General features: G+C 39.5%; 2 protein-coding genes across 2 annotated transcripts; one reads left to right on the top strand and one right to left on the bottom strand.

Moving 5' to 3' along the window:
• The first annotated feature begins 728 nt into the window (after nt 1-728).
• On the top strand, nt 729-10,121 carry ankrd13d (ankyrin repeat domain 13 family, member D). The gene is made up of 16 exons (XM_079249566.1): nt 729-967; nt 1,074-1,209; nt 1,296-1,420; nt 1,643-1,688; nt 2,703-2,846; nt 2,977-3,166; nt 3,399-3,465; nt 4,757-4,838; nt 5,036-5,097; nt 5,193-5,323; nt 5,419-5,576; nt 6,693-6,806; nt 7,001-7,173; nt 7,909-7,988; nt 8,522-8,755; nt 9,728-10,121. Exons 1-16 carry the CDS (start codon nt 884-886, stop codon nt 9,789-9,791), a joined length of 1,890 nt encoding a protein of 629 aa, XP_079105692.1. The 5' UTR covers nt 729-883; the 3' UTR covers nt 9,792-10,121.
• A 1,379-nt stretch (nt 10,122-11,500) lies between these two features.
• LOC306763326 (signal-transducing adaptor protein 1-like) lies at nt 11,501-15,979 on the bottom strand (the record flags this gene model as incomplete). The annotated part of the gene is made up of 10 exons (XM_079250112.1): nt 11,501-11,658; nt 11,749-11,937; nt 12,012-12,114; nt 13,423-13,492; nt 13,798-13,929; nt 14,017-14,198; nt 14,927-14,983; nt 15,182-15,298; nt 15,473-15,544; nt 15,878-15,979. The coding sequence occupies 10 exons, from the start codon at nt 15,977-15,979 to the stop codon at nt 11,501-11,503; spliced, it is 1,182 nt and encodes a 393-aa protein (XP_079106238.1).
• Between the last annotated feature and the right edge of the window lie 381 nt (nt 15,980-16,360).

Below are 16,360 nucleotides of genomic sequence, written 5' to 3'. Positions count from 1 at the left end.
GCTAAAGTCCGCTCCTCCTGGCTCCACCCAGCATCTCTCCATAACCTGGAAACAAAGCCACTCCAAAATATATAAATAAATATATGGACGCTGAAAGGTTTCATTGTGGCCAAACTTCTTTAGACAGGGTCGGAGCAGACTGACAGATGTCTGCAGCTGTAATTACAATCGGCCGAACAGTACCGTGGCAGCAGCTGTTGGCATCTCCTTTGACGCCCTGATGCCTGAACTCGAGTGACCTGGATGTAAAACTGGAATCAAGGCCGCAACTTGCTGTTTTGACAGAGGTTTACAACCCTGCGATGGGAATGGGATGGTTGCAGCTGCACCGGGAGAGCTAGCTAACTTTTCAGCTCTCGGCTATTTTTCGCTTCCTCTCCCCCCTCTCCCTCCCCAAGGAATATAGTCTTTCTTTTCTTTTCTTTTCTTTTTCTTTTTCTTTTTTTTTTAAGTAAAAAATGAATAGACATTACGAAAAATTCTTGGTGGGTTAAATTGATTATCTTGAATTCCACAGAATGGAAACTATGTTTCAAAAGAGGCTGGGAACAATGTTGTTGTTAGCCAGTTAGCTAACATAAGCGCAGCTAGCTTCTGGTTAACTACATCAAATTAGTGGGCTGAGTTAGCCTAGCTAACTCAGCCCACTAATTTAAATAAGCAGTCTCAATTTTCTAGTCTTTTGCAACCTAACCTCAGATACTTCAATAGATTTTCTTGGTGTTAGGATTTTCCACCGACATCTCTGGCTTCCAGAGTTGACTAGTTTTGTGTTGTGATCGAAGCTACTTGGCTAACCAGCTGAGCTGAAGAGCGCAGTCTGTCTGTGGTGTCCCTGCAGAACTCATAGCTTTACTATTGTGAGGCACCATCAACAACAACCATGGATCCAGAGGCGTTTCCTTTGCATTCACTTGTCTGGAACAATCAGTACCTGGAGCTTGATCGGGAGCTGCAGAAAAAAGAGGTAAAAGTGTATGCTGGACTTTGCAGCTGGTGACTGGTGGACTGTTACAGATACATTTTGGTGTCACTGCATTGCGCTGAAGCTGCTTGTGTGTTTGGTTCTGCAGCAGGATGTGGAGCGTTTGGATCCGCGGGGGCGCACCCCGCTGGAGCTGGCTGTGTGTCTGGGCCACCTGGAGTCAACCCGGGTTCTTCTCAGACATACTGCAGACCCGACATACTGCAACGCACAGGGCTGGACCAGTGAGTACTCGGCTGTTGCTTTCAGTTTCATGTCTTTAGGCTACTGAGGGAATGAGGAGCACTCTCTCATTCAATGTGTGCTTCAGTCTTACAGGAAGCAGTGAGCACTGGGGACCCTGAGCTGGTACAGTTAGTGCTTCAGTACAGAGACTTTAAGCGAGCTACTGAGAGACTGGCGGGCATCCCAGAGCTGCTGAGCAAATTAAGACAGGTAAAATCACTGATTGTAAATCCACACCCATCCTGCAATAGATGAGACTGACAGTGCTGGAACACGCAGCTTCTCTGGGTGAACGTAGTTTTCCAACATGTTCCTTTCATTTTTTTTAGTCTTCATGGACTGAAAACTCAGCAGTTTAAGAGGACAATAGTCACTGATGGAAGAATTTTGTTTGTGTCCAAAAAAAAAAAAAAGTTTCCTTTGTTTCTTTAGGCTCGGGACTTTTATGTGGAGATGAAGTGGGAGTTCACCAGCTGGGGTGAGTAGGTTTCTTTTAATGTGTTTTCACTGGGGTCAGTTTCAGCACCGTTGAGGTTGGACAGCTCCCACACCAGATGTCTTCCAGCAAATTCTGACTGGACTACAAATTCCACCTCTTGAAATGGCGATGTAGACAGAGGAAGGGAGATATCAGTATAAAAACGTTCTCCTTTCACATTGAGTGACTGAAATACTTTGTGAAGTGCTACATCTGCTGCGTTTTATAAAACTTCACAGGGGCATGAAAACGTTTTGGACTTTAGTGCCCATTTTTTGTGCATTGTGAGAAGAGGATGAACATGTAGCTTTTGTTTTGTATAGTTTGAAATGGAAATTGTAAACTTCATTTGACTTGTCTGAGATAACCTTTATCAGTGTCTCAGAAATTCATTAGATTTTTAGGACGATGACTGGTTCATGATCTGTGTTGGGACAAAATACCAGAACCCGAAAAATATTTTTAGTATATAAATGATACTCCTCGTGTCGTTTCCCATAGACAAGTCTAAGAGCCCTTCTAAACTGCATAACCTACCTCCCTGAAAACTAAAATAATAGATTATTTACTACAAAGAAAGATAAATGCTCTGAAAAGGACTTGGCCTTTTCCTTTACTTTGCTGCCTTAGTTTGTGATGGTGGTGGTAGAGTGCGGATTGATTGAAAGGCACTGTTTATACCGTTCTCCAGGGTGGGAATTAGATATACTTTATAAGAATATTTAACTTGTGGAAATCCTGGATTCAGTATAATATCACCAAATACCACAAATACTTCATCTGCCAATGAAAAGACAATGGCATCCAAAGTAGGATAATGACCAATCACACATCTCAAAATTTGCAACAGCCAATCTCTAGAAGCATACATTTAAGACTTTGTCAAGGTTTTGCAGGTTAGAAAATCTGTGGACAGACCAGAAGAGAGCAGAAAGTGCAACATTTGACTGCCTAAGTCTCATGACCTCTGTGTCACTGGTTTGTGGAATATTTCTCGCCTTCCTCACATTTCAGTACCCTTGGTGTCAAAAGTGTGTCCCAGTGATGTGTACCGGGTGTGGAAGAGTGGCTCGTGCCTCCGTGTGGACACAACCCTGTTGGGCTTTGAACACATGACTTGGCTGAAAGGACGACGCAGCTATATTTTCAAAGGTGGAGGTGAGTGATATCGTCAGACATCGATTTCAGCCCCACAAAATAAAATGATTAATTCAGGTCATAATTTCCAGTCAAAGCCTTTGAGGCCTTGCTCTGATTTCCATCTTGTTCATTGTGCCTCTCTTCTCAGATGATGGGGCAGTGGTGATGGAGGTGGACCACGAGAAGCAGGTGGTGTACACTGAGCCACTGGTATTGTCCCCCCGTGATGCCCCCTCCCTTCTGGCAGCCATGCAGCCATCGCAAGAGAACACAGCCCAGAGACTCACGTCGCCCATCGTCTCCACGCATCTCAACACACGCAACATTGCCTTTGAGCGGTAACAAGCGCACACACAATCTGCAAAAACCTTACTCTGAATCAAAAATCAGTTTCTTGGTATTTACAAGCTGATATGTGTTCATCTTGCCGTTTAAAGGTAAATGCTGTACACCTCATCCCTTCTGATGTGTCCAATCCACAAACATTCATCACATATCCTGACAGTTAATGTCCAGAAACTGTTTATGTCGGTGCCCAGAGCAGTCAGTATATTTGCTTTTCCCGTGTAGGAATAAGTCCGGAATCTGGGGCTGGCGTTCTGAGAAGAGCGAGGTCGTCAGCGGATACGAAGCCAAGGTGAGCCACTGCTAATGGAACTGAATTCAGGCAGTTTTTAGATAGTTCATTTCACAGTGAGGTTAATTCACTTAACTTACACATGAATGTGTGAGAATACAAAATAAACCTCGGTTTTATTTGGTGTTTGTTGGCATTCGTGTGTTTGTTTGCATTTATCCTTGTGGGTTAAGAAAATGTCTGTTTACAGAAAGCAGTGTGAGAGGTTACAACAGACAGCAGGGGGTTCTCTGTGTGAGATGTGTTTACACGATGAAATGCTTCACTGTGCTGTGCTGCTAGACATCATAGGGTGTAAAACATGATACAAAAAAGTAAACTGAAAACACAATGCTCTGTTTTTAGTATATTTATGGTGAAGAATGATGGTTTTTTGCTTAAAAAAACATTGTTCACAGCACCAACCTTTTTCTTTTTGCAACAGTGTCACTATTCACCTACTGTATACTCAGTATTTTGCTTTGAGTGGGCATGAGTACAAAGAAATTTGCAGAATCAATGTTTGTTATGATTGAAAAAGGAAGACTGGAGAGTTGACCAGTTTGTTTCATTTCTGACCTCGGCATTTTGCGACAACTATATGTACGCAGCAAGAAAGGGTGCACAATAGATACATGAAACACCTCCTTTATAAGCACTTGCAGAAAACAATGGTGTCATCCTGTTATTATAAACCCTTTGATAATATGCAAAAACTGAAATTTAAGAACCGTATCATCATGAAATATAATTTGTTTTTAATATCTGTGACATTTTGTCCCGTGATGGAGGAATTTCTGCTGACACAAGGTCAATGTGATGACTGAGAAACTACTTAGGCTGTACATTTAGCTGAGAAAAGCTTCTGCGATGCTTATCTCATGCATAAAAACGGGCATCAAGGCAAAACTCTAGATGACACACCAGCTGCATTGTGGTTTGAGTCAGTACTACGCAGCAGTCAATAATAATCTGTTGTTATCTGTACTGATGGATGCTTCTAAATTGATATCTATGCTGCAGGTATTCATTGTCTGCGTTGTTGTCAATTGCAACACAATGTGGATGAAGCATAAAAAGTAACAAAGCAGCAGTCTCTGTCACCACACACACTTGCTCACTGAATTTTTCTAACAATTACCACAGATGGATTGAGAAAAGCCTACCATAATCTGACCTGCATGATCTGCTGTCAGATGCAGGTTGTTTGACAGCTGTTTGCTTCAAATGGATGCCTAGATAAAGAAAAAGAACAGGGTTTCTTGGAAGTGTTTAAATTGTGTGTTGATGATTGCTTTTCCTCTGTGTCCAGGTTTACAGCGCTACGAATGTGGAGTTGGTGACTCGATCAAGGACAGAGCATCTGTCCGACCAGGACAAGTCCAGAAGCAAAGGTCAAACTTGCACTGTGTGTTATATACTCAGATCAGTATAACTGAGAAGCAATTTCTTGTCAAATCAGCACTGGGTAGAAATAGACTGCAGACTACAATGAAAACATGTTAATTTTGCTGAGTCATATAATCTGAATAGACTTCATGTGCTACTTGTTGAGTGTGTGATATTAAGTGTGTTTGTTTATTGTATTCAGGCTCAAAGACTCCTCTTCAGTCTTTCTTGGGCATCGCCGAACAACATACAGCTCACAACGGGGTAAAAGTCTCCACTGTGTCTCTCATCCACTCTCACACTAGCTGCATCTTTGTAGGATGGTCACTATCACAGCTGTCTCTTCATATTTCTGTCAGAGCAACGTTTCCCAGTGTGCCAGTCCTCACAACCCCACAGCCATTACCGCCGAGGAATACTTCAACCCGGAGTTCAACCTTAATGGCCGAGACATTGGACGGCCCATCGAGCTCACCAGCAAAGTCCAGAGGTACGGTGAAGTCACAACATGAAATAATACATATGTCCCTCAACTCATCTGCACCAAACTGTGGTTGTTTTGGTTTTGTGTTGCCTTATCTTTAGGTTTAAAGCAACCCTGTGGCTGAGTGAGACTCACCCTTTGTCGCTGGCTGAGCAGGTGACGCCAATCATAGACCTCATGGCCATCTCCAACGCTCACTTTGCGAAGCTGCGCGACTTCATCACACTGCGCTTGCCACCAGGCTTCCCTGTCAAGATAGGTAGCTGCTATTTAAATACACTTAGATAGAGGGATGTATATTTTTCTTCTGCAGGAAGGTCATTTATAGGTTGCTTTCCGTACTTGCACCATTTCGACTGCAGGAGCCAAACCCCAAAAGCATTCCTGAAAGGCTGGCATTGTTTTTATAGACAGTATGAGGGTTGGGATTACAGTGCTGAACATTTATAATAGGTAGATTTTATTTGCAACATTTTATTTAAGCCTTCCTGCCTCTGTTATTTCAGGCTTAATAATCACCACAGCAACAGCGTGATACTCTGAGTGAGGAGCTGGAGCTCAGATTATGACAAGAAAAGCAGTGAAATCAGAGTGACAACTTATTTATCTCGTATTGTTTCACAGCAGTTATGGTCTAAAGCACAAATACAAATATCCACAGACTGTGTAAGTGTGTTTCATGAACTAATTTGAAACTGAAACGACTGGCTCAGTGCGGACAACTTCGGCAGGCTTCATTTGCTTAACAAACCCATAGCCTTACTCCCCAGTAAATATGCAACAGATTTGGGGTTGAAGTAAATTTTTAGCTCTTAGAAAAATGCTCTAGGCACCTTTTAAGTTCTGATGGCTATTGATTAAAAATAACTTAATGTAATTCTCTTATAAAAAAATCCCCTCTAGCATTGTTGACATTAAAATGAAAGCAATTTGATTGAAGCCTATTTTTGGAGAAGTTGATGTAGATTACTAAATTCAGAGTGAACCATCTCATTCTAGGTTTATGTTAGAAATCTGTCTCATTCTTAAGCAATAATGATATTTAAGCTTTCATCCAAACTGTTGCTGCAGGGTTGAGTTGTGCTCTGTCTCACTTCAGATGATGCTTTTGCAAGACATTCTTGTGGTTATTAAATGATACTGGGTGCATGCTTTCATGTTTTAACTACAAACACTGGAATGTGTGTGTGTGTATGTATATATATATATATATATATATATATATATATATATATATATATATATATATATATATATATATATATATATATATATCTATATATCTTAAAGAGTGTGCCTGGCAATAACTGTCTGCCCCTCAGCCTACCTCATCCTTTCATCTCCTGCCTGATTTAAGTCTTTTTCTGTCCCTCAGAGATTCCCCTGTTTCACGTGCTGAATGCCAGAGTGACGTTCAGTAACCTATGTGGCTGTGACGAGCCAGTGGCCTCCGTGACTGTACACAAGCCAGAGAGCTCTGGAGAAGCAGGTAGTTTAAGATTCACACAGACCTGACAAATTTTATGAGATCTTTAAATGATAAGGTGAAGCATCTTCCAATTTGTTGCTGTTTGGGTTAGTGTCCGATGAGTAAAAGTAATTAATTACGGCAGGGACAGAACTCATTTCCGCCTGCTGAGGAGCTTATACGCCATCATTATTGTCCAACTCATTTCTTCTCAGGTCAGTCGCCCCCTCCCTTTCACTGTGAGGTGGACCCCTCTGTATTTGAGCCCCCTCCAGACTACACCACCCTCGGTCCGGGTCGCAGTGAGCCAATGAGGGACGAGGATGACAACCTGCTGCAGTTTGCCATCCAGCAGAGTCTGCTGGATGCTGGCACAGAGAGCGACCAGGTCAGAGTCGTATAGTTTATCAGTCCAAGTCATAAATAAAAGCAGTTCAGTCAGTGTCAGTTAGACAATAGACTTTAATCATGGTGGGGATTTTCTTGTTGCCTTTGTTTGCATTCAACTCCACAATGCTCCACAACTCTGAAAGAAAACGATCATCAAGTGAACAAACTCTGCAGCAAATACACTGAATGAAAGAATTTGACTCTTGCTGTAAATATGGAAGCACTCTTTATCACCTTGACAACTTGTGTACCACAATAACCACAACACATCCAAATATAGAAAGATTTCTGAAAATGCCTCAAATATTGAAACTATAAGGATACAGATATAAATGTAACATGCTAAAACCAGCTAAAATATATATTTGAACTATTTTACTTTCTCACTGAAAAATGGTAGACTAAAATCCAGAAAAACAGGTGTGGCTAAGTTATTTGTGCTGATGATCCAGCAAACAGGGCAGCTGTAAGTTGTCTATTTGCAGTGTTGCTTTTATCATTTGACTTTTTGCATTTGTTACCCGTTTGCATTTGTAGAAATGAATGAAAAGCTAAATAAATCGATGAGCAGTTTTTTGACCCTGGGATTATTAAAAGTATTTCTGATTCTGATTAAATCCTGAGTGGTTATCTATTTCTGTAAAGTCTGTGCCAGAATTGGAGTGCATGCCAGAGTGTGTTCGTGGCTCCCCTTTTATCTAAAGTAGACTGAATGGTTGCATCTGGTTTTTAGGTGACCATCTGGGAGGCTCTGACCAACAGCCGTCCAGTGCCCCAGTCTCCACTGTACGAGGAAGACTCTCAGCTTGAGAGGTGAGCACACCCTCTGTCATTATCCGTCCTGTTCACCATTTTAAAGCACTGATCCCCAACCCTGGTCATCTAAGCTGCCTGTCTTGCAGGTATTGCATTTTTTTTCCCTGCTGATTCAAATAAAACGGGTCTCTAGCATGTTCTGCACAGTTCTTCTGTTGAGCCACTAGTTTGATTCAAGTGTGTTTTAGCAGGTATGTGTAAGCGTCTGCAGGGCAGTGGGACATGAGGACAAGAGCATAGCAGATCTTTTGTTCGTCTTTAAACAGTTGAATAACAGAAAGTTAAACTAGCGGGAGAACTGAAGACTTTTTTTTAAGGGGAATCTCTGGCTTCAGCAGAATTTAATTAAACATGTCTTTAAATAAAGTTAAGAATGAGCTCTTCTTTCTACCCTCTCATGAGAGCAACGAGTCCCCCCCCCCCGCTCCCCTTCTCTCTATCCAAGTCCTGGAGTGAAGCGATTCTGTTAATAGATTTGTCTTTGTTTAAAAGCGCATCAACTTGATATCTTTATTCTGTGTCAATCTCAGGGCGATCCAGGAGTCTCTTTCCATCTCGCTGGCTAGCAGAGAGGGAGAAGATACAGCTGACCCCAGTCAGCCTCTCTCTGTGTCCCCGTTAGACCCCACTGCTCACTCTCCAGTCTCCTACAGTGCAGTGACTGACCCACGGCTGTCTGGACACTTTGGCGTGGCGACTAGCTTTGATGAACAGCTGCGAATTGCCATGGAGCTATCGTGCAGAGAGCAGGAGGAGATGGACAGGTGAGGCTGGAGAATCACCTGCAATGAAATCATATTTTTAGACTGTTGTGTTTAGTCTTTTCTGTAAGCAGGACGTTTGAAACGTTCGTGTTGACTCAGACTGTAGCAGCCACATATCCCCGTCTCCTCTCAGTCATTCACTGCTCTGTAATCAGTCACTCCTTTTTGAAAATTGTTAAGAATTAAGCCTCCACTAGTGTCTTTTTTTTGGCCTATATACCTAAGAAAGTTCAGTAAATCTTTGTTATCTTTAAGTGATCTGGCTTAACTAACCATAACAATGGAGATATCTGTGCAATAACGCTGGTAATTAACACGAGTAACCGAACTGTAGATTTGTTCATGTTTCAGTAAAATGGTTGGAGTTGACAGTAGATGACCAATAACAATTGTATGTTACTGGCAAGCTGAAAAGCAACACAACTAATTCTGCTTTGTAGTGTAGCCCATAGGAGTCCTATTTAGAAATAACTTGAGACAAACGATAAAACTGCAACAAATATGATTATCAAAAATATTTAGTGGGATAGATATGGAAGTTAGGTGAATGTGGAGTATTAGGATAAATAATAAAACATAAAGAGTTACGCACATATTCATTATTTTCCTATGTATCTAAATGACTCATTTTCCACATCAGCCAGCAGCAGAAAGAAGAAAATTATTTAACCTACCAGAGTTGGTGAAACACTAAATCTGGGTGTCCAAAGTTGGTTCTTGAGGGCTGCTGTCCTTCAGGTTTTTGATGTATTCCTGCTTCAGCACACCTGACTCACATGAAATGAATTTGAACTTCTGCACAATGACTCATTAATTTGAGTCACGTGTGGGACACATCGAAAACCTGCAGGACCGAGGCCCCCGAGGACCGGAGCTGGACACCCCTGCTCCAAACCTTTTCCTGGGATATGTTGCAACATCATGTCTGTAATGGTTCTTAAACGTGAGCTTCATTTCTTCTTCTTGCTGCAGGAAGCAGAAGGAGGAAGAGGAGGAGCTGGAGAGGATCCTGCAGCTGTCACTCACTGAGAAATAATACGACACCAACGGCAGCAGCAAAGGAGACAGGTTCACAGAGAGGAACAATCACCTTAATTTATTCATTTCCTTTTCTAAATTCTGAGATGTTAAGTTATTACAGATATTTTATTTGTCTTTCTCACATGAGGGCTGCTACCACAGTACAAAGGACCAGATTATATAAAAATGTGAACTGTTTGGAGGAGAAATGGTAGAAGCAGTTGCTCCGAAATGTGTAAAGGAGGAGACAAAATGGAGTCTTTGCTTTTCTTTTTTATTTAATATTTTTCACAGTCTTGTTGTCTTTGAGTGATCAATGGTCCTTAAACGTTAAACCTATGAAATGATCCGCTACAATGATGGAAGTAAGAAAATACAGTCTTAGCTAAATAACTTGTAACACAAATGATTATAAAATTTAAACTTTTATGTTGGTTTACTCTTACATGTGAAAAAAAAAAAAAAAAAATAAAGATCATGCTGGATTCTGGTTTTCTTTTTTTTTTTATTTACAGCTTGATTTTTCTCTAAAAGATCTTTTTTGTGCATTTTTACTGTTTAAAAAAGTCAGAAAAAATCAGCAAGTCCCAGCGTTTTTCCAGCTGCGAGTCAGAAAAGGAAAAAAAACCCACTTTTTTTTTGGAAACTGATTATTTAAAGAAATGTGAGGATTTGGGTTTGAGCTGTCTGTGGACCGCTGGGCTAAGTCACGTGAAGACAAACCTTAAATTAAAACTCTTTCAGTCAGGTGCTTTTGAGGCTGAGATGATGTTTGACCCTGCGTGCTTACCTCAGCAGTGCAAAACAACAACAAAAGAGCAGGAAGTGGGGGAAAAGAAAACACTTCATGTGTTTTGCGTTTCAGAGTCAGTAAAAAAGTAATCTTATCTGTGATACCATTTAGATAACAAAACGCCCTCCTCCAAGGAGAATGATCTGATGCAGTGATACACAAACAATGCTATGTACTATAGGAAAGAATGCAGATATGAAGAGTTAGCATGGCACTGAAAAGCTTCTGTCCAACTTGTTCAAATAATGTTTAGTAAAGACTCAAGACACATCAGTAAATATTTAGTTGAACTACAATAAGACACTTGGAGGATGAGTTTTCATGAAATGTGGGACAAATATTTAGGGTCCACAGAGGATAAAGTCAGATTACACTAGTTAAACCTTAATGTGTCCTCTCATTTTTGTTCAGATCCATGGACTTGGTTTTCTGATTCCTATTAGCTTATGCCAGTGAACACAACAGGATTACAGATAAAGCAACATTTACAGTCACTGTCGAATTTTATAAAATCACTTAATCCCCAACTTGTCATCATTTTACACTTCAGTGTCAGACTGAGTTGGATTCAGTGATAAATGATTCACAACCCAAACCTATATATATATATATATATACATATACATATATATATATATGTATATATATATATATATATATATATATATATATATATATATATATACACATATACATACATACATATACATATATATATATATATATATATATATATATATATATATATATATATATATATATATATATATATATATATACATACTTATATATACATAACTTTTCTTGTTTCAGCACATTTCAGTTTTGTGTAGAGCAGCATTTGAGGCGGCAGAAGCCAGTGTACACGGGAAAGGTGAAATGTCTTAGCTGCATGTACAAGTTTAACATTAGATTTGATGAGGTTGTGAGGTTCAGGCAACAGAACTGTTTGTATTCCACTGTGCTGTGCTGATTTGGGATTTTATACGGGTTTGATTCTCGTAGGTGGCGACTGCGTCCTCTCCAGTTTCACTGTAGATGTTTTCTCTCCGCAGTTTTAAAACTTCTTGAAGCTCATCGTCCATCTCAGCTATCAAAACATAGAGTGTTATTCATGAACTTGACACATTCATACAAACCTAGTGAAGCATTCACCACTAATTCACTAATAAATTTTCACCTTGTTTTTTGTTGTAATCATCAGGACTGTCATCATCAGGAATCACATATTCACTTTCTGCAGGGTTGGGTGGAGGTGGAAGAAGCTGCTCTTTGGTTCTGGACCGCAGCATAGGTGCCACTTGGGCCTTGGGTACTGCTTTAGATGTAGATGAGTTGATACTGATGCACTCCGGACGAGGTGACATTTCTGTTGGACACAAACAGTTGTTAAAAGCTGTGTGTTTGCTCTCAATCCTCTGTGAAAGACGTGCTCAGCCTCACCAATACGGGTGTCGTAGGGCTGGGATATAATGTAGGGATGGAGACGGTACTCTGTCTTCTCAAGAAAGTATTTAAGAACATTATTCAAGGAGGAGACTGTTACCTGTGAAGTACAAACATGTTTGTGACAGTTTCTGGATAAAATTGGCATTATTATTATTATTATTATTATTATTATTATTATTATTAATAATAATAATAATAATAATAATAATAATAATAACTAATTAATTAAATAATTTTTATTTAACGTTTCATTAACCCATAACAGCCCATTGTGACATATAAACATACAGTTTCTGAGACATTTGGCATCTCTCTATGGTTGAATTACAGTTTATTAACAGCAATCAGCTTATCTACAAATAGGATAGTATGAATTGAGGCAGTAGCTGATGCTTGTCTGGTGTTTTCTACTGGTGTTGAACTGACTGCCCTCAACTGACAAGATTTATTTACATTTGATTCAGCTAGACATAAAATAAATCCTGTTGAGCCATACACGCATCAAAAAGAGATTTAGATTACATCAGCTTAAGAGAATAAATTGAAATAGTCTTTTGAAATAGTTATAAAATTTATTTTTCAACATACATTATCTTTATTTTATGTAAAACCATATGATAAATGCTTTTTGATTTATGTGCTATCAATACAAACACGGTCAAATGTTTCAACTTCTCCCTCCCAATAGCAAAACTTCAAACAGATTTGGTCATGAGAACTTTTTTTCTCCTTTTTCCTCACATGTTAATGATCTATCTGATACCCCGTCTTATAAAAGTGCCTACAAAGTATTTCAAATGAGCCCAACCTCCCGCAGTTACAACACTAACATGTCATTTGCACTGCTGATGTATTATGTAATATTACATCAGTCACATAGACCAACATGAAACTTTCACTCAACTTTTGCTTATGCTTGTCTATTTTAACTAAAAGTAAGGAGGAAAGGAGGAAAATATGATGATTGCTGTACTTTGTGAAATTCATTCATTCATTCATTCATTTTCTGAACCGCTTATCCCAATTCAGGGTCGCGGGGAAGCTGGAGCCTATCCCAGCCGGCTTTGGGCAACAGGCAGGGCACACCCTGGACAGCTCGCCAGTCCATCGCAGGGCACTTTGTGAAATGTTATTTTATTTTTTTTTATGTGGTTATACATTCTATTTCTTGCCTGTTTCACATATCTACGGCTGCAGGTTCAGTACTTCTATCTAAGTAAAAACTCTGAACACTTGTTTTGTCACTGATCCTGTTTGTCCTCCATGTGTCATTCTCTCACAATCTAGCACATGCAGCACCGTCTAGATGATTTTGGAAGATTATTGATCCTCAAGTGGGTTAAAATTTAAATAGCACAGTTGAAAAGTGTTCAGTAAGTTAAACATTGTGCCTTGATATACTTACAGGAGTTTCCAGCTCAATGACAAAGACTGAGTTCACGGCAGTCACCCTGTAGTTCTTCATGACAACTCCACTGAAACACAATGAAAGTAATGATTATTGTACAACACTGAATGTATGTATGTAATAGTTGATTCCAATTGTTTTTGTGTTGAGAATTGCCTTTCTGAATGTATATTTTCGTGTTTGCAGCACATCATTTGGATTTTTGTAGCATTGTTAAATTTAACTACTGGCTGAAACTGTTTTGTTGGTGAACATTGGACAGTTGTGCCAAAAGTGCTCATAAGCTAACAAATGTCATAAAACTGGAAACAAATATTGAAACTACAAATTCCTGAGTTTCTACATGTATGTTACAGAGTTGTATGGACTGACCTGCATGTCTGCTGTCTGAGAGTTACGGCATAGTTGTTGGTCAAGGTGGAGGGGCGAAGGATGATGCCTCCATTCTCCGGGTTTTCCTCCAGCATCCGCTCTGCCTCCTGTCGAGTCACATCAAAGAAACATCTGCAGGATTAAAAAAAATAAAGAAAGGTGAGAAGTTTACCGTGCTGTGTTTAAATCTAAAGATGATCACAGACACAGTAAACTCACTCAGGCATCACAGAGGCCGTTGGAGAGGAGCTGGCAGCTGAACTTGTGGACTGTAGGAATGGTGGTCGAGGTGGGAGGGCTGGGCGGGTTGTTTGAGGGTTTCTTATCTTCTCTTGACGCAGAACCTCCTTCAGCTTATACAACTGGCCTGGCATCAGATGCAGCTTACTGGGAATCTCCTTCTGCAGGGACATTAGATTAATAACCATCTCCATGATCAAATTTAGATAACATGTAATTTGTTGGAGGACATGAAATATCAGGCTGCAAATTCTATCTCAAGAAATTTTGATGAATGTTCCAAAATCAATAAAAAACATAGAAATATTCCTTTGTTTGTTCCTTTGAAGTGTTATTACACCGATACAAGTGGAAATTGAATTTAATGTCTTCACTAAACGACTTCCTTACAATTACAAAAAAGGTAAACAAATGCAGAATTTGATGTCAGAAAACAAAAATTTGGTGAAGAGTGTAAGGAGTGTAAAACACAAAAATCAAAGTCCATGTCTATTTAAATAGGATTACTTTTTTTTCAGTCATAAACATTTGGTTTTCAGGAAGATTGTTCTTTGAAGCACCATGAGCCAAAGTACCATTTAATTATTAACCAGGAGATATTTGTTTCCTTCTCTTGCTCGACATAGAGTCAATAATTTATTCCACAGAAAAGCAAAATAGACAGAGAAATGTGCTGTAAGAACCTCATGACTGCGTTGGATCATATTATCTGCATGCTGCTACTTGGAGCATCTTTGACCTCAGCGTGTTAGAAGTATCATATCCAATCAAATTTATTTGTACAGCAAATTTAAAAAGATTAAAGTTGACAAAGTGCTGAATAGCTGCAAGTCCAGACTTTCATGTTGACCCTTTAATGTGTGTATGTAAGCTTATTTTGTTTGCTTACTTTGACCACAGTAAGGATGTAGCCCCTCCACTCCTCTCCTGTGTCAGCATTGTCCATCTGCATAACCACGCAAACAAACACATAGACAAAGAAAGTGTAAAAAGGGATTGATGAAGGGATTTCAATAAATACAAAGGCTTAGGTAAATTTTGAAGTCTTTGTTGGTGTAAACTCAGTGTTTAGTTTATATTTGTAATTAAGTATTATCTGAATTCTTAATAAAAAGGGCAAAATGACATCGAAACTGCAGCAGACCTTTAATTGCACCTCCTCTGTGTCCAGGGTGAGGGTGAAGATGGTTGGTGCCTTCCTTTGATAAGGAGACTCTAACTCCATGGATTTCAGGTGCTCCAGGTCAAACCTTTCTGTGTACTTGCAAACAATTACAGACACACACAATTACTTGCAATATCAGCTGAGGCGTAGCTCCTTATTGCCTTTCAGTTTGATTGGTTTTGCTTTCAATTTTTTGCTACTGTACCCCCCAAAAATGCAAATGTTTTCATAATTTGTGATTAAAGTTCTTAAAGGCAGTGGTTTGCTTACTGTGTCCTGGGTGTCATCTTTGTACAGAAACAGTGCTGCTCCTCTGAGCTCTCCATAATACCTCTTGAAATCCTACAAGTCAGAAATGCTTTGTTGACTCGTTGCTCTGATAAAGCTTTTATTTGCACTGATATCTGTATATTTAACTTTATTGCTCATGCTCTGCTACTCTGAACATTTCATTTATTGTTTCCTACACAATAGTTTATGAGTGACTTTGCCTAAAGATTTTACAGGAAAACATGTAATATATTTATGACAAGTTGCAAATTATTATTAACTGTACAACATTATGAAGGATTGTTTACCCACCAGTGTTAAAAGATGACTACATTTCCATCTCAGTCTCAATCTACAAGTCTCCATTTATACTTTCTTTCTTTTTCCAATTAATTTTTAACTTACCGTTTCTTTGGTATTTTTTTTCATCAGGTGTCCGGAGAAGTAGAGAGGTAAAGCCGTGATTGTCTGCCTCCTCTTGTAAACAACCCTAGGAGGTACCGACATTGTCCTGTACTGTGTAAAATCTTTACCCTTCTTCTGGTTTGCCTTGATTCTGCTTTGGCTGTTTTCTCCAGTCCAGTAGTGCAGAAATAAAAAGTTAAACTGAGTCCTGGGAAAATTTTGTTCCTTTCTGCTTCCTTGTGAGAGGAGATAGATCGATATGTTTGTCTTGATATAGTGATTGGACTGTAAACCTTTGGTGATTAGCTTATCTTCCACCCCCTTCTCTTGCAGAGCAGTAATGGCAAAGAATGAGGAACCACTACACTGATTTATGAAGAAGGAAGTAGTTGGTATAAAAAAAAAAGATCCCAAATAAAATCAGATTTTGTACTTTGAACTCAACATGAACTAATTTGCACCGCCTTCTCTGGAACAATAAAG

Source organism: Telmatherina bonti (genome assembly GCF_933228915.1).
Source record: "Telmatherina bonti genome assembly, chromosome: 12".
Lineage (NCBI taxonomy): Eukaryota > Metazoa > Chordata > Actinopteri > Atheriniformes > Telmatherinidae > Telmatherina > Telmatherina bonti.
This window is presented reverse-complemented; position numbering and strand designations above follow the sequence as displayed.